The 25791-nt window shown below is 47.6% G+C and overlaps 2 protein-coding genes across 5 annotated transcripts in view; one reads left to right on the top strand and one right to left on the bottom strand.

Annotated features, from left to right (window-relative positions):
* Nucleotides 1-25791, top strand: part of LOC147822658 (uncharacterized) — a 133891-nt gene that overhangs the window by 39631 nt on the left and 68469 nt on the right. For 2 of the 3 annotated variants that reach the window (XR_015445270.1, XM_087195805.1), the window contains exon 1: nt 24881-25219. Coding sequence is in view for 1 of the 3 variants with exons in the window: in XM_087195805.1 (XP_087051931.1) it covers nt 24881-25219 (339 nt within the window). In the remaining 2 variants the exon portion in view is untranslated. Of the gene's footprint in view, nt 1-24106; nt 24178-24848; nt 25220-25791 lie in introns of those variants that run through there. The other variant, XR_015445271.1, reaches the window with a different exon arrangement.
* LOC147822659 (uncharacterized) lies at nt 3705-24910 on the bottom strand. Of its 2 annotated transcripts, XM_087195806.1 has the most exons (5): nt 24731-24910; nt 20466-20567; nt 19940-20047; nt 12805-12952; nt 3705-10216 (listed from the first exon to the last, which is right to left on the bottom strand). In XM_087195806.1, the coding sequence occupies exons 2-5, from the start codon at nt 20525-20527 to the stop codon at nt 10124-10126; spliced, it is 411 nt and encodes a 136-aa protein (XP_087051932.1). In that variant the 5' UTR covers nt 20528-20567; nt 24731-24910; the 3' UTR covers nt 3705-10123. The 2 variants fall into 2 exon arrangements, with proteins under 2 accessions (XP_087051932.1, XP_087051933.1); XM_087195807.1 differs by lacking the exon at nt 20466-20567 and having other exon boundaries at nt 24731-24849.

Raw genomic sequence — 25791 nt, 5'->3', positions numbered from 1 at the left:
ATCACAGTGTGCAGGGCACCACACATGCGTGAGCTGGTCAGGAGGGCAAGAGGCTCTGCTCACATCCACTTTGTAAGGGGCTGCTTGCTCACCTCTGGCGCTTAAGATAAAGGTGGGGCTCTGGTCACTTTCACATTGTGGAGGGCTCTGTATGTGCCTGAGCTACTCGGGACTTGGGCAGAGTTTGGGGCTCTGCTTACAGTCACGTTGTACAGGGCTACAAAGATGGCCTTGGTGCTCAGGACCTGGGGAGCTTTATTTACATCCACATCATACATGTCTCAACACAGGTCTGAGGACATCAGGACATGGGCTTAGGGTCCTTTTCATAATCTCTCTTGGGTCTTATTTTTCCCTCTTCCCCTGCCCTCCCTTCAACCCCTCCATCCCTCCCTATTTACAAAGTTTTGTTTCCATTGTTTCATTTTCTCATATGAATTCCATTCCCTTAAGGTGGCTACAGTTGTGGTGACGTGGAAGTCAGAGGCTGCATCCTCCTTGTGACCCTGGGATATACACATCTGAGGTCAGGAGCAAGGTGTTCTACTCACATCTGTGTTGTTGATGATTCTGCACACAATTCAGGTCTGAGAACACGGAGGCTCTGCTCACCTGGTCCCGCAGGCCCCACATGGGCCTGGATTTCTCGGAACACAGGAGTGCGCCGCTCACCTCTCGGTCTTTGCAGGGCTGGGCAGCTGCTTGAGGTGGATAGTGCGTGTGTGGCAGGGGGCAGGGGGGAGGGGACAGGGTCATTCTAAAGTTACTCACCTTGAAGACGGTTCTGCACATGCCTGAGGGATTCAGAATATTGGTGGCTCTGTTCTCATCCTTGTTGATGAGGCGACCACGCATACATGTGATCATCACCACAGGTGCATGGCTCTGGACACACCCAAGTTATGGAGGGTTTCCACACTTCTGAGTTGGTCAGAAGGAGGTGGAGCGCTTGTCCTGTATTTGTGATAGACGGCTCCATCTATGACACAGATGGAGCTGGCTTGGTTGTGCTCTTCTGTTGTAGAGGGAACACACAGGCCCTTCACATCCATGTGTCTCAGGTCTTCGCTAATGCCTGAGTGTGTCAGGACATGTCGGCGGTGGCCCTGCTGACGTCTACACTCTACAGGCTCCCTGTGTTCTTCATAAGTCAAGTCTGTGTATGTGGGAGGCTCTGTCCACCTTGACTTTGTGGATTCCTTGATAGGAGGATGGTTTGGTCCACACATGGGTGCTCTGGCCACGTTCAGTATGCCGAGGGCCCTACACATGTGCTCTAGTCAGAATATGGGGTGGGGCTGTTTCGCAAGTCACTTTACAGAGGATGGACAGGCGCCTCAGGATGTGAGGATGTGGTGGGGCGTTTCTCAGAGCACATTGTAGAGGTGTTCACTGGTATCTGAGAGTTTCAGTATGTGGAGACCGTGCTTCCACTAGCCTCGAAGAGGGCCCAGAAATCATGGTAGAATTGTGTACATGGGACGTGTGTTCACATCCCCATGGTCTAAAGCTCTATACTTAGAAAAATGATCATTACTTGACTGAACTCCAACCTTGCCTGAGGTTGTCCAGCCAGGAGAGGGCTCAGGCATCATAGTGTTACACAGGGCTGCACAGGGGCCTGAGGTAGTCAGCATGTTTTGGGGGCAACTGTGCCATTTCCCTCATATAGGGTCCCACAATGCTATAGGTGTTGACCGAATGGGCTGCTCTGTTCATATTCCATGTTGAAGAAGGCTCCACATATATGAGATGAGCACTACAAGGGGATAGCTCTGCTCACAGCCACATTCTAGAAGGTTTGCACCTATCTGAAAGGGTCAGGAAATGGCGGGCCTTCTCTCACATCCACCTTGTACAGGGCTCCACACATGATGCAGGTATCCACAGTGTGTGGGGTCTGCTGACCTTCCCATTGTAATGGAACCACACTAAGCAAGGATGGTCAGTGTGTGGCAGGGCTGTGCTCTCATTCATGTGGTCCAGGGCACCACCAATGCCTGAGGTCGTCAGAACATGGGGAGGCTCTGCTCACAATCACAGTGTTCGGGGCAGCCCACATGCCTGAGCTGGTCAGGACAGTGAGAGGCTCTGCTCCGATCCGCTGTGTATGGGGCTGCTTGCACACCTGGGATGCTTAAGACAAGGATGGGGCTCTGGCCACTTTCACATTGTGGAGGGCTCCATATATTGCTGAAGTAGACAGGACGTGGGTGGGGTGTGGGGCTGTTTACAGTCTAGTTGTACAGGGCTCCATGTTCTACCGCCGAGCTCCTGAGGATGTAGGATTCTCCGTTCACACTCACATTGAGGAGGGTTCCACAGTTGTGATAGTTGATGACCGTTTGCTGGAGGAAACTGGTCCTAGCCACATTGTAAAGGTTTTCCACAAGCCTTCACTGGACGAGAAATGGTGCATGTCTTCTACTGTCCTCTTTGGACAGGGCTCCATTCATGGTGCTGATGCATACATACAATGTGTTGGAACCCTGTTGTAGTTGACTTGGCAAAGGGCCCACACAGCCGAGTTGGTCAAGAATTTTTGGGTCTCTTCGCACCTCCACATTGTCCAGGGCTCCAACAGTGCCTGAGGTCATCAAGACATGGTGGAGTGCCCCTGCTCACATGTGTATTGTGCAGTGCTACTCACATTGTTGGGATGGTCAGGACAGGGGTGTGTGGTAGACTTCAGGCCATGGGGCAAGGGGCTGAATTTACAGTTCCATTGCACAAGTCATCAGACACATCAGAGCAGGTGGGGACAGAGTGGGTGTTCAGGTCAAGTTCACACTGTACAAGGTTCTCTACATGCCTTGGGCAGGGATGACAGGTCAGGGGCATGCAGGCAGCCCTGCTCACATTCATATCAGCGAGGGCCCCGTATACAGCCAGTTAGGGAGGTCATGCAGATCTCAGGTGACAACCGCATTATACAGGGAACACAGTGGAATTAGAGGAAGGCATGGGGGGGAGTTGTGTTCATATCCATGTTCTCCAGGACTCGCTCAGGCCTGAAATTTCTGTATATGAGGCTATCACCTCACGTGCACATTGCTCAGGATTCCACACAGCTGAGATGGTAGAGATGTGGGGATCTTGGCCATGTGGACCTTATAAAGGCCTCATCTATATCGCTGCAGAAATGAGTGTGGGATGGGTCTCCACTCTCATTTACATTTTATTCAGGCCACAGATGATTAGTACAAGAAGACCCAGGGGGCTGCTCACATCTTCTTTGCACAGGGCTCCACCCATGGGTGAGTTCACCCACATGTGGGGGACCCTACTCACACGTACATCGTACAGAGTGACCCCACCACCCAGAAAATCGGGACATGCATGGAGATTTTGATCACCTCTACATTTGCCAGGTGTCCTCACCTACCTGAGGAGGTCAAAACATGGGGCTTTCTGCTCCTAGCCTGGTTGTACAGTGCTCCACACGTGAATGAGTTTGTTACAGCATGGTGTAAGGTGCTCATACGTATTCCAGAGGTGGTCAGGACATGGGTTGGTGCTGCTCATGTTGCTTTAGAAATTTCTGTAGGTGGCTTCACTTGTCATGACATGGAAGCCCCAGGCCACATCCTCCGTGTGACCCTGAGCTGTGTACATCTGAGAAGGACAGGCAAAAGGTGTTGTATTCACATCCATGTTGTAGATGATTCTGCACACAATTCAGGTCCGCAAGACATGGAGGCGCTGCTCACATGATCTTGCAGGGCCCTGCATGTGCCTGAGTTTGTCAGGAGAAATGAGGGTGCTGCTCAGTTCTTAGTTTTTACAGGGGTACACACTTGCCTGAGATGCTGAGCATGTGTGCATGTATGGGGTGTTAGGGTATAGGGGTATTCTTTGCATACTCACCGTGCACAGAGTTTGGCACATGCCTGAGTCATTCATCGTATTGGCTCTGTTCACATACTTATTGCCGATGCCGCTGTACATGCATGTGATTGATCATCACCACAGGTGCCTAGCTTTGGTCATACCCATGCTTCTGTGGGTTTCCACACTTCTGAGACGGTCAGAAGTGGATAGGTGGGGCTCCTATCCTGTCCACCGGGTAAAGGGCTCAATATGTGAGCTTTCCTGTTGGAGAGGGACCACACATGCCCTGCTTGGCAGGACATGGGAGGCCGCTCTTCACATCCCTGTGGCTCAGGTCTTCACACATGCCTGAGTGTGTCAGGACATTTGTGTAGTGGCCCTGCTCACATATGCACTGTACACGCATCCTCGTGTTCTTCAAAGTCAAGTCACGGTGTGTGTGGTGGCCTCTGTCCTCATTCACCTGATGGATTTCTCCACAGGGCCCTGATGTGTTCTGCGCTTGGATGCTCTGGCCACGTTCAGGTTGACAAGGCTATTGTACACAGGCATGACGTAGTGAGGACATGGGGAGGAGCTGTTCCCAAAGTCACTTTCGAGGGCTCCGAAACACATGACGCTGTGAGGATGTGGCGAGGCATCTCTCACCTCAAACTGTAGCAGTTTCCGTGTCATCTGAGCTGTGAGGATGTGGAGCCTGTGCTTCCACTGCCATTGGAGAGCGCTAACAATCACAGTATGAGTTTGCACACGGGAAGTGTGTTCACCTCCCTATTGTCTAAGGCTCTATACTTGGAGAAATGATCTTCACCTGGCCAGGCTCCACCCTACCTGAGGTAGTCCGGACTTGCCAGGGCACTGCACACATGGAGTGTTGTACGGGGCTCCACAGTGGTCTGTGTGGGAGGCACACTGTGCATTTCCCTCGTAGAGGTTTCCTCACATGCCTGAGGCATTGACGGAATTGGCTGCTTTGTTCATGTTCTATGTTGAAGAGGGACCCAAATGCAAGAAATGAGCAAAACTCATGGATGGCTGTGTTCACATCCACTTTGTAGAAGGTTTGCACCTACCTGAGTGGGTCAGGAAATGGTGGGGCTCTTCTCACGTTCACCATGTAGAGGGCTCCATGCATGATGCAGGTGTGCAGTGTGGGTGGGGTGTGCTGACCTTCCCGGTGTATCAGAAGCATGTGTACAGGGGAGTGTCAGTGTGTGGCAGGGCTGTGATTACACTCAGGTTGTCCAGGGCACCACCAATGCCTGAGGTCGTCAGGACACGGGGAGGCTCTGGTCACGATCACAGTGTGCAGGGCACCACACATGCGTGAGCTGGTCAGGAGGGCAAGAGGCTCTGCTCACATCCACTTTGTAAGGGGCTGCTTGCTCACCTCTGGCGCTTAAGATAAAGGTGGGGCTCTGGTCACTTTCACATTGTGGAGGGCTCTGTACTTGCCTGAGGTTGTCAGGGCATACACGGGTTGTGCAGATTCTGCTTTCATTCAAGTTGTTCAGGGCTCCATGGAAAGGGTTTGTGGTCAGGACATGGGGCGCTCTGTTTCTATCCATACCATGGAAGGCTCAACACAGTTCTCAAGACATGTCAAGGGCTTGGTTTTCTGTTCACATACACAATTTTTAGGGACCAACCCTCCAGGCAGGATAAGGACTTGGAGAGTCACTCTTCTTCCATGTTCTCTTTTTGCAGGCCTACACATAAGTGATATTGTCAGGACCTGTGGCCCGATTCACAGGTACATTAATAAGGGGTGTGTAGATGCAGAACATGGATCAAACCTGGGGTGCTCTGGTCTTATCCACACCATTGAGGAATCCATATACCCAATGTGGTCAGGCCAGTTGAGCATTGGTCACATGAATGATGCAGATTGCTCCACCACTGCTTAGGTGCTGCAGACTTAGAAAGCTCAGGTGATTGCATCCTTGCAACAGAGGGCTTGAAACCCCTGAGATGCTTAGCATAGTTAGGCTGTTCACATCCACGCTGTCCTTGGCTCTACAGAGGCCAGGGGTTGTGAGGACATGGAGAGGCTCTGCTCACATTTCAGGTGTACAGTGTTCCACCCACAACTGAGCTTCCAAGGTCATGGGGTGCTCTTTTCACATTAACTTTGAAGAGGGCTCCACACTTGGGAGAAGCTTTGTCCACATGGTGGGGTGCACTGCTCATAGCCATGTTATCGAGGTTTTCCTCGGGCATGCAATGCTCAGTAATTGGTGCATCTCTGGACATATTCTCTTTGGACAGTGTTCCCTTCAGGGTGGCAAGGCGTAGAACATGTAGGGCTTTGTTCTAGCTGACTCAGTAAAAGAACTACACACCCGAGTTTGTCAGGAATTTGCAAGTCTCTGTGCACTTTCACATTCTATGGGGCTCCACCAGTGCCTGAGGTCATCAAGACATGTTGGAGTGTCCCTGTGGACATGTGTACTGTGCAGTGCTACACACCCTGCTGAAATGGTCAGGACACAGGTTTTTGTGCTCACCACCTTGTGGTAGACTTCACACCATGGGGATGGGGCTGGATTTCCAGTTCCATTGCCCAAGTCATCAAACGAGTTTGAGCAGGTGGGACATGGTGGGTGTTGAGGTCAAGTTTACTTTGTACAAGGGTCTCCACATGACTTAGCTCATAAGGACTGGTCAGGGGATGCAGGAAGCCCTGCTCACATTTATATCAGTAGTGACTCATCTGGAGCCACTTAGTGAGGTCATGGACATCTCATGTGACAACCAGTTAGTACAGGGATCACAATCACATTAGAGCTAGATACACAGGGAGTTGTGGTCATGTTAGTTTTCATGCCTCAGGGATTGAGGATGTTGGTGGCTCTCATCACATCCTCTTTGTTGAGGCACCACACATGTGTGATCATCACCACTGAAACATGGCTCTGGTCACATCCATGTTGCAGAGGATTTTCACACCTCTGAGCCAGTCAGAAGGAAGTGGGGATGCTGTCCTTTCCATGTGGTACAGGGTTCCATATGTGACCAAGATGGAGCTGCCTTGGTTGTGCTCTCCTGTTGTAGAGGGACCACACATACCCTGATTGGCAGGACATGGAGGGCCGCTCTTTACATCTGTGTGTCTCAGATCTTCACAAATGCCTGAGTGTGGGGTCGTGTGTGGGTTCTGCTCACATGTACACTGTACAGGCTCCCCATGTTCTTCAGAAGTCAAGTCACAGTGTATATGGGGGCTCTGTTCACATTCACTTCATGGATTCCTTGACCTGAGCCAGATTTGGTCCTCTGGCCACATTCAGGTTGAAGTGGGCTCCACACAGATTCATAATGTAGTGAGGACATGCGGATGGGCAGTTCCCAAAGTCATGTAATAGAGGGGTGACCAACACCTGAGGTTATGAGGATGTGGTGGGTAGTTTGTATTCACAGCACATTGTAGAGGTCTCCACAGGTATCTCAGAGTTTCAGGTCATGGGGCTTATGCTTCCACTGCCATTGGAGAGGGCTCAAAGTCACAGTAGAACTTTGCAGACAGGATTCGTGTTCATTTTCCCATTTTCTAAGGCTCTGTACTTGGAGAAATGATCACATACACACACCCCTCACTGAGCTCCATCCAAGACTGAGTTTGTCCAGACAAGAGAGGACATTTCCCACGTTGTATTATATAGGGCTCTACACATGCCTGAGGTGGTCAGGATTTCTATGGGGGCACTGTGCCCATTCTCTCATAGAGGCTTACATATTCCTGAGGCATTGAGCCAATGGGCTGCTCTGTTCATATTCCACAAGGAAGAGAGCTCTGCGTGCATGAGACAAGCACATCACGGGGAAGGTGGACCACACACCACACATAGCTTATAGGTACTGCTCACATTCTCATTGCAGAAGATTTGCACCTGCCTAAGAGCATCAGGAAATGGTGGGCCTCTTCTCACACCCACCTTGTAAAGGGGTCCATGCACAATGCAGCTATCGTGAGTGTGTGAGGTCGGCTGACCTTGCCATTGCAGCAAGACCACAAATACCCAGTTTGTCAGTGTGTGAAAGGCAGCACTCACATTCATGTCATCCAGGGCACCACCAATGCCTGAGGTCATCAGGACATGGGGGAGGCTCTGCTCACAATCACAGTATGCAGGCCTCACACATGGGTCAGTTGCTCAAGAGAGTGAGAGATTCTGCCAATATCTGGTTTTTAAGGGGCTGCTTGTACACCTGTGGTGCTTAAGTCTAGGGCGGGGCTCTGGTAACTTACATTGTGGAGGGCTAATATATACCTGAGGTAATCAGGACGTGGGCAGAGTGTGGGGGCTCTGCTTACAGTCCTGTTGTGCAGGGTTCCAAGGATGGGGTTGGTCACGATATGGGGAGCTCCATGGACCTGCACATTGTACTAGGCTCAAAATGGGTGTGCGAACACCAGAGTGTGGGCTTGGGTTCCTCTTCACACACACATTTTATACGGACACCCTCTGCAGACAGGATGAGGACCTGGAGGATGGCTCTGCTTCCATATTCTCTTTGTAGAGGCCCACACACAAGTGATGTGGTCAGGAACTGAGGCCTCCGATTCACAGCTACATTATAAGGTTCCTGTGAGTGGCAGTGAATGAGGGCTGTGCTCACATTCCCCTGGTAGAGGCCTCACAGTCACACTAGGTGTAGGGATATGGCAAATCTGTTCACATGCCAATGTTTAAGGCTCTATAGATTAAGAAGTGTTCACCTCAAACAGGGCTGAATTGACATCCACTTTGTACAGGGCTCTACACATGCCTGAGATTGTCCAGTCATGAAAGGGCACTGCCCACATAGAGTTGCATACCTGCCTAAGTGGTTGACCCAATGGGCTGCTCTCTTCAGATTCCATGAATCTGAAGATTCATGAGTGAAGAGGTCTCCACTCATTCATGAAAAGAGCACAAGACGGGGATGGATATGCTTTCATCCATATTGCAGAAGGTTTGCACCTACCTGAGGGGTCAGGAAATGCTGGGCCTGTTTTCACATCCAATTTCTAGTGAGCTCCACAAATGATGGAGTTATACTGAGCACGAGGCACTGTGCTGTCATTTGATTTGTATTGGGACCACACATAGCCAGGATTGTCAGGACATGGAAGGGCTCTGTTGACATTCCTGTTGCCCAGGGCTCCATCAATGCCTGAGTAGGTCAGGACATAAGGGTGCTGTGTTTTTAACCCCAGGCTACAGGGTCCCACATGTGGGTGCAGGAGTCAGGACATTCAGAGGCTCTGATCAAATTCGCATTGTAGAGGGTGCTGGACACACCTGTGTTTGTCAGAAGTGGTGATTCCTGGGTAAACCCATGTTTTGGAGGTTTCTGCACTTGCCTGAAATTATCAGGGCCTGTGGGGGCGCGGGGTCCATGTTCATACATAGGTATTTTAATACTCCACACCCCCTGAGATGTTAGACTTTTTTTTCTGTCTTATCATGTACTTGTGGTAGGTGACTCAAACACCTGAGGTGGGCTATGTGGGGAAGTTCAGCTCATCATTGTGTGAGCACCCCACACACCTTACATAGTCAGAACACGAGGGGCTCCAGTCACATCCTCTTTATACTGTGTTCTATATGGCTGACAAGGTCTCCTTACAGGGGTTCTTCTCACCTCCTCATTTTGGAAGGCTCCATATTTCTGAGGTAGTGAGAAGTGAGGCTTTTTGCTCATTCATGTCGTAGAAGGCCCTACACCTGCCCGACCTTGTCAGGAGATGGTTGTGGGGGTGGTGTCTGCTCACAGTCATGTTGCAGAGACTGCATACATGCCTGGGATGATGGATGGGACTTCTCCTCACATTAATATTTTAGAGAATTCCACACATCTGATTTGGTCAGGATTTATGGGGGTGGCTCTGCTTCCTTCTGCATTTTAGAAGACTTCACATACACCTTCGATGGTCAGGACTACAGGATCTCTGGTCACATCTACATTCTAGAGGACCCTACTCATGCATGAGATCAGCTGTGTAAGAGGGCACCACATCCCATGCACACTGTGGAAGATGCTTGAGGTATTCAAGATGAGGTGGGATCTGCCTGTATCCCATTCTAGAGGCCTCGTGTATATCCCTGAGATGGTTATGACATGGGGCTGTGGGGCTCCTCAAATGGTGCAGGGTACCTCAAAGGCCTGAGGTTGTCTGCACATTGCAGACATGGGGGCCTCTCACATACTTGGACCCACTCCCAGGTCAGGACTCGTGTGCTCTGCTCGCACCCACATTGCAGAGGGCTCTACATACCAGAGGTGCTCAGGATGAGGGGTGGGCTGCTCACAGCACTGTTTCAGAGGGCTCCACAGCCTTGGCTCTCATGACCTGGAAGGCTCTGGTCACATCCTCCCTGTGACCAATGACTCCACAGACCTGAGAAGGTGAGGGGAAATGTATTTTATTCACATCCACATTGTAGAACTTCTTGCAAGCTCCCGTGAGATCTGGGTGGTATAGAAGAGATGAGACACGGTGTGGAGCTTCCCATTGTGAGCCCCACCATAGCCGGTCCTGTTTCTTTCACAGCCAGAATGTACCTTTGTTGTTACTTCTGTCCCTTTGTCTCTGTCTGTGTGTCCTATGTTTGCTCTGCAGAGCTATTTCTTCCTTACCTTTACACCCCTCATGTAAAATAATCTTGTGGGGGGTTTGCTCCCATTCCCCATATATAGGGCTCCACACCTGCCCGAGGTTGTCAGGATGTGGGGTGCCCAGCTCACATCCACATACTGAGGGCTCTGTACACACCTGAGATGGTCAGATGCCAGGGAAAGGATTAAAAGTGAGAGTCTGTGAAATGAGGGTTTCCTGAAAGACCTTGGCTTGCATAATAGAGAAATGCCGTACAATATGACAGGTCCTTACCTTGCCATGTTTTTTTCCCCACAGAATGTTTCGTTCCAGAAGTATAACAGTTTGTGCTGCTGGGCAGTGCTCCTGCCCAATATATCAAAATGTTTTGTATCTGTTTGAAATGTGTGCCCTCTTAGGAATCTTCTGTTAGCTCTGCCCCTCTGAGGATGTTCTGTTAGGTCTGCCCCTCTCAGGAACCTTCTGTTAGCTCTGCCCCTTTCAGGAATGCTCTGTAACTCTTCTCCCTTCCCCCTGCTTCAGTGAGCATGCTCACCCAGCATGTGTTTGAGGAATGTTCTGTAACTCCATCCACTCCTCTGCTTCCTTGAGCATGTTTGCCTATCCTGTAGAGCCCTATATAAGGAGGCACTCATTCTGGTAGGGTGCTCAGACATCAGAGTAGGAACTCCTCTGAGTCTGCCGGTATAATAAAGGTTTTTCTCCACCTTTTCAAGTGACTGTTGGATTCTTGAGTCCTCAAATTACAGTGGTCATGATACCAAGCTGTAACACTTGGCTGTGCCTCAGAGCTGTGAGACTCGCTGTAACAGGGAGGTGTAGTACTTTTCTATAGCAACAAGCTGTTCCCCTTCCCCGTAACAGCATCCCTTACTATAGAAAGGCTATCTCTGGAGAAAGGAGTGTATAGAGATAACTGTTAACACACACCAAAAAATGACCATTCCCAGGATCTCGCCAAAGCTGGCGAGATAGTGGCACCATAGTGGCACCAAGTCACTTTTGTCTGAACACAGTACTCCAGAATCTGAGTTTTCTGTGGTGTTTTGTCTCCTGCCTGCACAAGGCTCTATCTCATGCAAGACCCTTCATCTTTGGTTCTGTTTCCTGCCTGGTTGTGTGGTAATATATTATTTGACCATGCTCATATCTGCTGTACTTTTATAATAAACTTACTTCCATCTTTTTAAAATCTTTATGTGACTCTTCTCTGCTCATGCAGATCTGAAACTCAAATTTTTGTGGCTACAACCTGAATGTGGCTCCTTGCTGTTACATTAGGTCCCTTGATCAGATACTTATCTTAGGGGCCACCATACTTCTGAGGTGGTCATGACCTCCTCATTGCCTCCACAAATAGCTAAAAAGGTCAGGTCATGGGGGTCTCTGTTCACATCATCCTTGTTGGGGGCTCCACACATCTGAGTTGATGAGGGTGCAGGAGAACTGCTTGCTTACCATCTCATTGTCCAGGACTCCAGTAGCGGCCAAGACAGTCAGGACATTGTACAGGTGGCTATTCCTGCCTGAGATCCTCAGGACATGGGAGGCTGTGGTCACTGCCTTGTTTTACAGAGCTCCACACACACCTGAAGTGGTCAGGGTTTTGTTGCTATGCTATAGTGTGAGGTCATAGAACATACCTAGCAATAGAATTTCCTGTAGTAAATGGTATAAAAATTCTTTTAAAAATGTTTCTAAGAAATTATACCAAGAGCCCAGCAGCTGCTTACTTTGATAGTCTGGAGGCTACTTTCTAAAGTGTGCTAAAGCATTTTACCATGCCCTATCCCCACTACTGAAATTTGAACACATGTTTACTCTGCCATTGAGGTAGAAACCTATTTATTTATTTATTTAGGAGACATAGTCTTACTATGTTGTCCAGGCTGGGACCAAACATGTAATCATCTTGCCTCAGCCTCCCGAGTAGCTGGGTTTCTAGGGACATGACCCTAGGTCTGCCATGGCGCTAGTTTTGTTGATAGTTCTGCTATGGTGAATCTTAGGGGAAAAAAACAATATATGTTGACAACAGGTTATTCCTGTACCAGGGTTCCTCTTTTCTTGTTTTTGCTCACACTCCTTAGAGTACATAAGGAATGAGATAGATTAATGTCTCCAAAGCAGGCAGGTGGATAGGTTATGAAATTCTAGGAGAAGGTAAGATGACTGCATTGTGCTCCAGGTGCTGCGGCAACCACGGTGCTGATTTTGGAGTCACTCATATGGTGCTGTCCTGTCACTAGGCTGACAGCTCACCAGCCCTGTGTCACCTTGGCTTTACCCACCAAAAAAAAAACGAGGCAGGCAGGTTTGATCTTTGCTGTGCTGAACCCATGTCAGCCTTCACGCGCAAGGTCACACACCTGAGTCTGAGGTTGGTGGTTGGTGAGGCCTGGGAGGCTCATCTGAAACAGTGGTTCCCATGCTAGTTCACTCCTGGTGTTCTGCGGCATGCTGAAGGGGAGGATGAGCTTCAATTCTGGGCACATGAGACACAGCATGTAGTGCCACCTAGGATAAGGAACAGTTGCATCAGAGGTTTGAGGAGAAGCTTGCGGGAAGAACACTAAGTGCAGTAAACGGTTTCTCTTTAACTTTTGCTATGAGTAAGAAAACCGGCTTTATTCAACCTGAGGGGCAGACATGGCTGGGAGGTGCTCGGGAGGATTTTACAAGAGTCAGACTCGATCAACAGCAGTTTAATTCTTACTGAAACAGCCTTAGTGGGATGGCAGCGTAGGTCATTGGGAGAACACTTGCCCCACATGCACAAGGTCCTGAGTTCAATCCCCAGTATCACAATTAAAACAAAACACAACACAATGCCTCTCAGTATACTGTCAGAATTATCATAGTCACTGAAGTTTACTCATTTAAACTGTAAGTGTAGAGCCAGGTCATTTGTGGCTTTTATTTTATAATATTTGGAGGAGAAGTGAAGTGTATTTAAGCAGCGGAGTAGTGAATTTTGTTTAAACCTTGTGTAGTCATGTTTGTCTGTAATTCCAGTCCTCTGGGAGACTGAGAGAGAAGAACCTAAAGCTTGAGTCAAGCCTGCACAACATAGCGACTTAGTGACATCCTGTATTAAAATAAAATTATAGAAAAGAGATGGGATGTTATTCAATGAGAAGACCCTGGGTTTGTTCCCGGTATCACAAAAAACAAACCAAACCAAAGCAAAACCATCCATTTGCTTATACAAGTGTAACTTCATCATGGGAATAATAACTAAGATGATGCCATTATGTAGAAAACTACTTGTTGCATAGCCAATGATTTTGTGATAATAAAATAGAAACATAGATTTTGAACATTATAAGGGACTTCTGCAGCCCATTATTCTATGTTTTTCCTATTGATGCAGGTGCCCAGCCTCTCTTTGTCAAATCTGAAGCATGTGCACAGCACACACATGGTACAGTTGTAGAAACTGAGAGAAATGTTAATAATTTGAAACATTTTTCCCTCTGGAGAATCACAAGCAAAGTGAATATTACAGTGATCACATCCAAATTTTACAACCACCATTCTGTCAGCTGTAGGAGGTGGAGAAGTAGTTAGAGGGAGAAGGTAGAAATGAGGAGACCTTCATGGGCTGTTGGAGTGACCAAGTGAGAGGTCAGGCATCTGGAGGAGACTGGCAGCAGGAGACGGGAGAGCAGCAAACTGCTTGGGATCTTCCACTGTCCCATCAGTGGGATGTGCAGAGAAGCAGAGGACTGGGGACAGCACCCAGCTTCTCCCAATGCCACTGAGTGAGGTGCTGAGTTTGATGTGTCTATTACGTGACAGCATGGAGAAGCCAGGGAGGTGAGTGGATGTGCTGTTTGGGAGTTTCTGGAGAGTTGAGGCTCAAATGGAACATGGGTGTCATCAGCACTTACACTGAAAGTTGTGGTAATGTGACATACTGTAGCAGAATGAGGCAAGCAGGACAGACACACAGGCAGAGAAAGGCAGAAGTGGCAGTGTTGAGCCAGAGATTGAGATATAAAGAATGTTACCATTGAGTAAAAAGGAAAATGAGAGGTTAGTATCTCAGACATCAATAATAATGTCCAACAAAGTAGGGAACCATACTTTCTTAAGATAGTACAATGTACATGTCCCACAAATGATCACTGAATGTGGCACGGGAATAGGATACGAAGCTAACACAGTACTTAATGGCCTGCATTCCCAGAAATGATAGAAGACCATAATGGAAGAGAAGATCCCATTTACAGTGCCATAGCATGCAAGGTGTATATAAGACCTAGATTGGAGAAACATTGAGACTCACAAAGGACCCCAAATTAGACATAAATCAAGGAAAGATGGTCCTTCCTCTTGGAAAAGACAACATTGTGAAATTGTCTGTTTTCTGTCAATTATTATATAGATCTGATATATGCCCAGGATCTGCACCAGGGATTTGTTGAGGTGCATGGGATCTTTATATTGTGGGTATCAGAACCTCCTCAGATAAACAATTTTCAAATGTTTTCTCCTGTTCTAAGAGCTGTCTTTCCAAGTTCTTGATGATGAGCTTTGATGTGCAGAAGTTCAAAGAATTATTTTTGCAGTCCTGTAGATTGGTCCCATGGCAGGCAGGTACTCTACCACTGAGCTGCATTTCACCTCCAAAAGATTTTAATTTTGATGAAGTCAATTATGTATTTTTTCTTTTATGTGTGTTTTCGGTGCCACCTTTAAGAAACCATTGTTAAATCCCAGGTTGTGAACCTTTACCCTTATTTTTTTCTAAGCGTTTCTCAGTTTTAGGTCCTAATGTGGATATTTGATGTACTCTGAGTTAATTTTTGTAAATAGTATGAGGAAGGATTCCAATTTGTTCATTTAAATGTGGCTGTCTAAGGGCCAGGGATTTAGCTCTATGGTTTCGCCACCTGCTGCACAAGTACAAGGACCCGAGTTTGATCCCGGGTACCAAAGAAAAAATGTGGCTGTCTTGCACTGCACCCTTCCTTTGTCCTTTTGGTATGTCCTCGTGAAGCAGGACAGAAAAAGTAAAGATACTTTGAAAATATGAGGATAGAAAAAGTAAAGATATTTTTCTATCTAGAAAGGAGATATTTTTGTCTCCTTTATTACCTTAAAACTCTGCACATAGACATAATCACTTAAGGACTTCCTGTATTGCAAGGTTTATAACTAAATGACCCCAGTCTGTTTCATCATCCTACAAGGCCTAAGGTCACCAAGTTAAGCATAAAGTGATTTTCAGGGCTTACAGGTAGTAAACCCCATTAAGACTCAGTGTTCTAGCAAAATAGGATTATAAGCTGTCCCAAAGCAAAGCCCAGATTTCTCAACAAAAGATGACACATCTGAGATATCTTTTAACTCTACAACAAAGACAATTGTTCTCTAGGAAAACAGAGAGATACAATTGGGTATGTGGATCCCCCAGAGTCCAAATAGCAACAGAAGGCTTTCTTGGCAATGGCAGACTTGTGCCCCATATAGATACCCCATTTTGGAGTAATAGTCAAACCAGTGTATGAGGCAACTTGGAAGACCAGAAACTTAATGCTCCCATGGACAACAGCTGCTCAAAAAGCTTTTAACACTTTAAAACAGCCTTTGATGCAGGCCCCAGCATTAGAAATCCCAGACCTAACTAAGACTTTCTTTTTGTGAGTGAGACACAGAAGTAGCCGTGAGAGTGCTAACTCAACCTTTGGGCCAAAAATACCAACCAGTTGGTTATTTTTCCAAGTGATTAGATAGAGTAACACAGGGCTAGCCTAGCTACCTGCAAACAATAGCCACTATGATACTCTTAGTCCAGGAAGCTTCTAAGATAACCTTAGGACAAAAGCTCTTAGTTCTAACTCCACATCAAGTTAAGACTCTCTTAGAACTCAAGGGACATTTGAGGATAACTGGAAAAAGCCTCACTAAATATCAGGCCATTCTTACTAAAAACAACCACAATGTGGTTTATCAAAAACCACAAAAACTGTGTGGTTTATAAAAAGAAGAAACACACAGATGTATCTCTTTAGTCTTACACTGTTGTAAACCCAGCCACACTCCTCCCAACCAACCAACAGATAAAACATGAGTGAAGCCTGAGTGCGAACAGACCACCTCCCAAAATTATGCTGGCAGTCCTGATCTGAGAGACCAACTGTTAATAGGGCCAGCTAGCACATGGTTCACTGATGGCCTCAGTTTCATGAACAATGACATCAGGAAAGCAGGTTATGCTATATTCAGCCCTACCCAGTCAATGAAGCAAGAGGACTTCCCCTGGGGACTTCTGCCCAACAGCCAGAACTTGCTGCCCTCACCTGGGGTCTCCAACTTGCTTGGGGCAAAAGTTCAATATATATACTGACTCCAAATATGCTTTTGTGGTCCAATATGCACTTGCAGCCATCTAGAAAAAATGACTTTTGACTAGTCACCCATTTCCCATAAAACATGGACCAGAGATCCTCAAGACAGTAAATTTCCCAAATGAGGTAAGAGTTGTCCATTGCAGGAAACATTAAGCCTCCATGGACCCTGTCTCCTAGGGATATTCTTGTTGGGGTTTTTTGTTGGGTTTTTTTTGCTTTTTGTTTTGGTATCGGAGATCGAACTCGGGTCCTTGTGCTTGCACAGCAGGTGGCGAAACCACTGAGCTAAATCCCCGGCCCTTCCCAGGGATATTCTAAACCAGATTCTACTGCCAAACAGGCCACTCTCCAATATGATTCTGGCCCATCAACAGCTCTACCCATAATCCCATTCCAAGATCTTACCTTAAAACCAGGATACTCTACAGAAGAGCTTCAAATGATTGATAATGAGGGAAAAACTCAAAAGGGCCAATGGTGGTATGTGGGTGGGTTCTTACCCCAATAAGTGCAGTAAGTCCCTACATGCTGCCTTCTACCTAGGGAAGGATGCCAACACTGCTGTGGCACATGGGCTCTTTATAGAGCCTAAAGTCAATAATGTTATAACCCACATGTATAAGGCATGTCCTGCCTGTGCCCTCCATAACCCACAGACTCATCCTCCCCCATTGCCTAAACCAATACAAAGGCATAGGTCCTCCCCTGAAAAAGCCTGGCAAGTAAACTTCACCCACATGGCTATGTGTAAGGGATATACACACCTCCTGGTGTGCATTAACACCATTTCTGGGCCTTCCCTACCAGGTCAGGATGGGCTCTAGAGGTGGTAAAAGTCCTCCTTAAAGAAATAATCCCTAGGTGTAGACTGCCTAGATTGATGCAGAGTGATAAAGAATACATCCCAAATTACATAGGGTATTGCCAAGGTACTGAAAATTAAATATCTCCACACTCCATGGTGACCCCAATCATGAGAAAAGGTCGAGAGGGCCAATCAAACTCGCAAACAAATCTTAGCCAAGCTGTATCAGAAAACCTACCATAAGTGCATAGGTCTTCTTCCAGTTGCCTTAATGAGACTTCAGGCAGCCCCCAAGTCCAAACTGAATCTCAGCCCATTTGAGATACTTTATGGAGGCCCTTTTTGACATCTGATCTGCTCACTGACATTAAAACCTCGCATCTCCTTCAACATATAACCCATCTAGAAACTTTCCAATAGGCCCTCCAGGAATATAAAAATAAGGTTCTTCCACTCCCGGAGACTAACAATAATTGTCAACCCAAAGTCTTCTCTGGTGACCAGGTCCTAAGGAAGACCTTAAAGAAGGTGGACCCCAGCCCCAACTCCCACCCAAATGAAAAGGCCCTTTCACAACCCTATTAACCACCCCTTCTACCGTTACAGAACCGGGAATAGTTAGATTCACCTCTCTAGGATAAAGCCTAAGCCACCTCAGACAGCAAAAGACAAAAACAGGGACCACAAACTTCGTACACCTGTAAACCAGTCGATGACCTCAGGTTTCTTTTCAGAACAAACAAGCAAAGGGCCGGGGATTTACCTCAGTGGTTCTGCCACCTGCCTCAAAAGCACAAGGTCCTGATTTCGATCCCCTATACCAAAACAAACAAACAAAAACACCAACCACTCTGGTGAACCAGATCAATAAAACAGTTTGCTTCCTCTAAATAAACTGTGTGAATAATCTCGCTACTGTCTTGTTTAGTACTCGTGAGGTCCCTGTTCCCAGTTGTAAAATGACATCTTTTGGTTTTTTCCTGTTTCTTTTGAGATCATCCTAGATCCTTCCAAAACTACCTTTAATGAAGATAATCAACAATAACTACTGACATGAGACATTAAATCTAATCATATCTTTCTCCTATCATCAAGAGGCACCTAAGAACTTGACAGACAGCTTAGACAAAGTTGCCCAAAATACTGACTTCCTTCAATACCAGACAGACCCATTAGTAGCAGTGGCCACACAACATTGCAGGAACCTAGATGTCCTAACAGCTAAAACCAAGGGACTAAAAAAAAGTACTTATCCCTAAAAAAAGTACTTCTTTTCTCAATAGGTCTACAGTAATGAAAACAGAAAAACCATACACGCCACAAAAACTGGCTGACTGTGCTTCCAAAAATCCATTTTTAAAAAGCTAAGTCATAGATGTCCTAGCCAAATATCTAGAAGTGGAGGTCCTAGTTATTGTCCTGGACATGGCCTTCATTAATGCTTCTCGCAGTCCTCCTATTTCGCTCTTACATATCTAATCTCTTAGTCAAATTGTTTCTTCTTGTTTGACAGCTGTCAATCTACTGGTGATGACTATAACTCAAGATCAAAACCTGCTTCCACATCCATGATTCATCAAAAACTCTTCAGAGAACAAGCTCAGGTCCCTTGAATACACAGATCAGTCAGGCCAAGGGTTCTTTGGTCTCTGTGTGTGTAGGTAGGGCCAAAGCCCCTGTTCAACCAAAAGTAGCCATAAAAGACAAAACTTCCTCCAACTCCCCTCAAAGATTTTTGAGGACCAGGGCTCTCAGGGGGAAATAATATAGTTAGAAACAAGGGAGCTGATAAAGTTAAATACTTCACCCAACACCTTTGTCTACATTACTAAAACACCTGACAGTATGATCTGTATGTGTGTGTGTGTATGTATGTGTGTGTATATATATATATATATATATATATATATATATATATATATATGAAACGAGCTGAATGTGTCACTCCCTTCATTTAATGGAAAACAGTTCCCTAAGGTTATTTATTCCTGCTTCTGTTGTCCTAGGTGCAGTAGAAAATAAAAGAACAAAATCTTAGGAGATCATCAGTGGTCTAGGCCAGTTGTAGCAAAACTATGGCACACGGGTCTCAATGGGCTGTTTGCATCATTGAAGGCTATAAAAGTTTCGCTACCACTGTGAATCTAGGCAGTGAGCATTGGCACCACGAGAGTCAGTGGGAAGCACCTAAAACAGAGGTGTCTGGCCTTTAAATTCTGAAAGCCCAAGTTATCAGTCTCTTTCCTGTCGCTGTTGCTACCCTTGACCTGTGTGGAGAGGTTTTCTGTCACCCCAGGACCTTTCTTGGCCTGCGTTGCATCTTGGTTGGCACATACTCGCCTTCTTGTGATCTTCCCATGATGAAAATCGAGGCAGTGTCCCTGCTGAGTAAGGAAGGTCATCTCATGGGAACTGATTGCCCCTTGAGCCATAAGGATTCCTCTGGACCTAGGAAACAAGAACTGAGATAAGGATCACTGCATCCCTTACCCACCACAACTAATACATGAAATATGGCCTTGTGCTTTTGGGAGTGACCAGTCTGAACCCCAGCATCCCAGTGAACGCCCTCAAACTGTTCAAGGCACAGTCCTTTTCCCATTCCGCCTTACATTCTAACTCTGCCTAGGAAATCTACCTGTGCCTCACACCGACACATCCTAGAATTCTTTATCTGTGACAAGAGTAAAGAAGCTACTTGGCAGATCGAGTGGCGGCCCCCATTTCCACCGTGAGGTGTGTGAGGGGCCCTCCTTGAACCCTATCCTGCGCCACTCATCTATTTTGTTGTTGTCTTCTTTCCTTACTGACCAGCCTAAGAAGATACTCCAGGCCCACCCATCTTCTCCCTGCCACAGCCCTGCACCATTTCTCCAAGGTCCCTGGTTCTTCTTGGTGGGAGATGATATTCATAAACCTCTTTCTCATGCTGGAATCTTCAGGGAGACTGAGATGTCCTTGCTTCTACCTATTTTCAGCATTCCAAAAAAAACCAAAAATGCAAAAGTTATATTTTTCTATATCCTCACTCAAGATAACTATTTAAGCCTTGGCATTGGGATGTGACTCAGCAGATAAGGTGGGGACCTGGGACTGCCTTGATAGCATGCACAGTGAGGCAGAAGGCATGTGAGGTGGTCCATGTGAGAACAGAGTTGTCAGACCACCCGCAGCTGACAGTTTCCCAGAGCCCCAAGCCTGCCTTTCCCTCAAGCAAGCCAAGGTGGACTGGTAGTGAGGGGGACACAGCATGGCTGACAAGGCCAGCAGCATTGTCCCCTGCAGGCCAGGGCTCATGGTAGAAGAGCTGAGCTTCTGCTGTCCATCAGGCACATTAGAGTTTGGAACAGCAGAGGCCATCCTGCAACTTCCCATCAGAGGTGCACCAAGTCACCCCATAACAGCCAGTAAGGCCAGAGTGACAGCCATGGGCCAAGGACTGCAGGAACTGTGGCAGTGGCCACTAGACTGGTATTCCAGGTGTGAGATGCACAGGGAACCAGGGTGTGGCTCAGTCTGTATAACTGAAACAGATCATGAGCTGGTGCACGGAAGGCTGTTGTCAGTCACTAGCAGTGGAAATTATAGCCCTGGCAGGTTTGCACCCCATACTGGTTGTTAGGCCCAGAATCCATCCACTGAAATGGATTCTGGAACCCATTAAGGCAGGATCCTGCAGTGCCGTGGCAAATGTATAAAATATGTAGCACCGAGTCCTCTTCCCAGCAACCATACACTGAAGAAAGGCAGTCCCAGAGCCGGGATCAGCTGTTAGAGACAGGGTGTGGGTTTACACTGGTGCCAGGCTCCTGGCTCCCATCACGGAAGCTGATGGCAGAGTCCTGGACCAGATTTGTCCCACAGTAGGTCAGGTGGAGCTGCAGGCTCACCCTGTGGGCACTAATCCCTCCCTAGGTACAGATTGGGGTGGGGATACTTCAGAGCTGACAGACAAGGCTGTTGGGTCTCTGACCCATGGAGTAGGCAGCAGTGAGGAAGGACAGCCAAGGGGAAGCCACTGAGCTGGAGAGAGAAGTGGAGGCCGCACCTCACCTGGATGGTACTATGGCGACCAGTTTCTTCAGACACAGCAAGGATATGTGGCTCTATATGAATCATGTGACGGATGGCAAGTTTGTCACCAGCTGATTGACAGCCACTAAATGTGGCCATGATGCCCATGGTTTCTGTTCAGATAAATTGGCACAGTCTTTGGCACCTGGCATGTGACTATTGATGAAGAATTAAAAGCCATGTATATTCACAAGTGTGGGAGAGTGGGTCACATTTATTACCTTTGCTAGTGTTAACTCCTATTTGTTGTTATAGCCCATAGTGGACAAGGTCTAAATGGGCAGTGTCTAAAGGGACACCAGTGGTCTTGCCAGTGTAGTGCCGGCCATATTGATGACACCATGCTAATCAGACCTGGTTCAGGGCAGGTGGCAAGGACTCTGGGTGACCTGGCAGGACGTGTGTGTCAGGGAGGAGGATGTGAAATCCTGAGCTTCAGTGTTCAGCCACATGGGTGAAGCCTTTTGTGTCCTGTTGTCTAGACATGACAGAACATCCCCCTAATCCTGGGGCCATGTTTTTGGATGCTCCCCTCTAGAGGCCGGGAGACTCTCATGTGACCCCTGCTTATTCGCACTTCCTTTTCCTGCTGAACCCTCACCGTGGGTGAGGTGACCTTGTGAAGAGGAGACAGCAGAAACAATGGGAAATCACTTGTGAGATGAGGTCATAAACAGGCTTTTCTTGCATCTTGCATGTGCCCTTTCCTGCTCTCATAGGGAAGCCACCTGCCATGTCCTAAGCTGTCCTGTGGAGAGCCCCCTGGTAACCTGGCAGTGGGGACCTGCAGCCTTAAGTCCAGTGCCCTTAGAGGAATGAATCCTCCTAGTAAACTAGCGAGTGAGCTTGGGCGTGCATGGTCCCAGATAAGCCTTCAGATGTCGCCACGGCTCTGGCAGACATTCTGCCTCTGCCTCAGCATCTAACAGACCTGGAGCCAAAGGCACAGAACCAAGCTTTGCCCACAGTCCTGACCCAAGAGATGGGAAAAAATAAATGTTCTGGGGTGCTAAATTTTGGGTTCATTTTGGATGCAAAAGTGGAGCTCAAGAACAGTCTTCTACCTTTAAGTGGGAGTGTCGCTTCTCACGGTTAGTGTCCTTGGATTGTGGACGTCACTTATGTCATCTTTCACATGGCTACCACCAATTTGTTGGGTAGCTTGGATGTCTGATTGATTGCAGTACAGGGGACTGAACCCAGGAAATGCTGAGCTACATCCCCAGCTCTTCATTGTTTTTCACTTTGAGACGGGTCTTTCGGAGTTGCTCCAACTGGCCTTGAACTTGACATTTGCCTGTCTGGCTAGCTGAGATTACCGGTATGCACCACCAGACCTCGCTGATTTTGTGTTCTGAGTTGGGTGCACAACAAAAGAAGGCTCTGCAGCACATTGGGCCTGTAATGAAGGCTGCCCTGCAGCTGGAAGAACCAACATGCCATGTTTCCATGGCAAACACCAAGAGGCCCCACATGCCATGCAAGGAGGGCCAGTGGTACAATGGGGGACTGAGACTGCAGGGACTGAGACCCTGACCATTGGACCTCATATTGACAGGTGATTGAAGCTGTCCCTTATGACCCATGAAATCAGTTTTCATTAGGAGTGGGTAGGTTACCATTAGGAGTGTGTAGGTGCAATGAAAATGATATATTGTTTTGCCTGACTTTTGACACATTGTTTTCACCAGGTGTGGTGATGTGTACATCTGATCCCACCCCTCATTAAACTGAGGCAAGACCATCTCGAGTTCAAGGCCAGCCCAGAGTACAAAGCAAGACTTTTATCTCAAAAAAAATGAAAAACAAAAAAGAAAAAGAAAAAGAAAGTGTTGTCCTTTTAGGTACACAGTTAATTCTATAGGATGTAATCCATAAGCAATTATAATTTGAGGCAAGTGATATCACATTCTAAAATTTGCCTTTTCTTCTCTCACCTATCTAGTGGTAGCAGTAAGAAATCCTGACTCACAGAAATGCATTTTCAGAAGTTCAGGTGAGGCCCCGGGATTTAGTTCAGTGGTTTCGCTGCCTGCTGCGCAAGTAAAAGGACCCAAGTTCGATCTCCAGTATCAAAAAAAAGAAGTTCAGGTGAATTTCATGAAGTCCCCTCAGGGCTAGTCTATTACTGCTTTCAATTCCCCCCTACTATGCAGATTTTCCCAATCCCAACCCAAAGATGGGACAACAGTCTCCAGTCCCTGGAACCATAGACTTGTGAGAATGCCTGTCCAGGATTTCAGGTTCTCAGCTGCCTTTTCCAGAACCCACTGATCCCTGAGTGAAAATGGCCCTAAATGTCAGGCTAACATTCCTCAGTTCCTATTTTCCTTTGATGGTTGGCTTCACGATATTTTACTGCTAAAGGACCACTCTCATGCCATTAACCAGACTTTCTTTCTCTCTTTTCTTTTTTAATCTGGTATCCCATAGGAGAACAAGCCCCCATCATTTCTTTTTCTAATGCTGGGGATGGAACTCAGGACCTCACACATGCCAGACAAGTGAGTTCTCTATCGCTGAGTTACAATGCTATCCCTTAATTTACTATTTTCAAAAAATATTTTAAAAATTATTTTGAAACAGTGTCTCACTAACTTGCCCCGACTGGGCTCGAACTTGCAATCCTATTGGGTAAACCTCTGGAGTAGCTAGGACTACAGGCATGTTCCACCACAGCTGACTACAGATTTTTTTTCTTTTTTTTTATGTAGCAGGGATCGAACTCGGGTCTTTGGCTTGCGAGGCAGGCAGCGGAACCACTGAGCTAAATCCCCAGCCCCAATATCATTTTTTTTTTTGGTGGGCATTTAGGTTATTTCCACCTTTAGGATTTTATTTATGTATTTATTTATTTTTCGTACCGGGAATTGAACTCGGGTCCTTGCGCTTGCACAACAGGTGGCGAAACCACTGAGCTAAAGCCCCGGCCCTACATTATTATTTTTAAGAATTGAAAGATTAAACAGAAGATTGGTCTCCGCATCCCTCCTGACCTGAACCTTTAAGGCACCGGGATTCCCCACTGCCTGCCCCGACCTCGAGGCGGTCTCTCACCTGAGCCGCAGCTCTTGCAGACACATCTCCACTGTTTTTGTGTAACACTGCTGACATTTTAAATGGTAACAAGCGCTGACCTAACAGTCCCTACTCTCTTTCTGTTTTTTATCATCAGTCCTTCTGTACCCTGGATTTTAAAAATTCGGCATGAGCTGGACGCCAACAGCGAGGGCCCACCTACTCCACGCCCCGGGTGGATCTTCTCTCCAGCCGGCTAGCCCGCGTCTGCGGAAGGGCCAGTTGTCCTGGCAACCAGCTGCTCTCCCAGCAACCTATGGCTCCATGATGACGTCGTCACATCGCGCCCATTCTGGGCACTGCCTCCGTGCGTCAGCCGCTTTCCATTGGTCGGCGGGAGGGCGTGTGGCAGATCTCGCCCAATGGAAGGCGCCGCGTGTCCGAAGGCGGGACTGGCGCGTACCTCCGGCAAGGGGCTTGCCGGAAGCCAGTCTGGGCTGTGCAGGTAGACTCTGCCCCGGAGTGCAGGTAAATGCATGGGCTGTGGCAAATCCCCGGCTGGTGTAGGTGGGGATTGTTGAGGAGCCTGTGCGTTTAGGCGGCGCTGGGAGTGCTGGTAGCTGTAGCCACCCCACGTCAGTGCGCGGAGACTTTTCTGAGGCGCGCGGGCGGCCCCAGGAAGACGAGGGGCCGTACAGTCGGTACTTGGCGGGCCTGTGCGCGCGAGCTGAGATCTGGGTTTCATCCGCGCGGGGCCAACCCGAGCTGTGGCGTCTCTCCTCTGTAGTTGGTTGTGACTTAGTACTCGGAGCCCTTGTTACCTGCTGAGGCTTTTCCGCACTGGCTTTGTATGGTAAGCACGCTCTGCGTTTCCTTCCAGCATGAGGTCATGCATTCGTTAGTTCTTTCGTTCAGAAAACATTCCTTGGGTTTCTCTTGTGTGTGGGCACAGTTCTAATAGCAATAAACAAGTGAGAAACGTGTTGGATCTGTTGAGCTTGGATTCTAGAAAAGACAGGCAAACGAACAAGATCACTCAGCCGGCGATAAGTGCCATGGAGAAAAATGAGGGCAAGGATGGAGTGTGGAGAGGTGAAGCA

Source organism: Heterocephalus glaber, unplaced genomic scaffold (genome assembly GCF_053883595.1).
Source record: "Heterocephalus glaber isolate CG9 unplaced genomic scaffold, H.glaber_assembly_v1.0 deba00001610, whole genome shotgun sequence".
In the NCBI taxonomy this organism is placed as follows: Eukaryota; Metazoa; Chordata; class Mammalia; order Rodentia; family Bathyergidae; genus Heterocephalus; species Heterocephalus glaber.
This window is presented reverse-complemented; position numbering and strand designations above follow the sequence as displayed.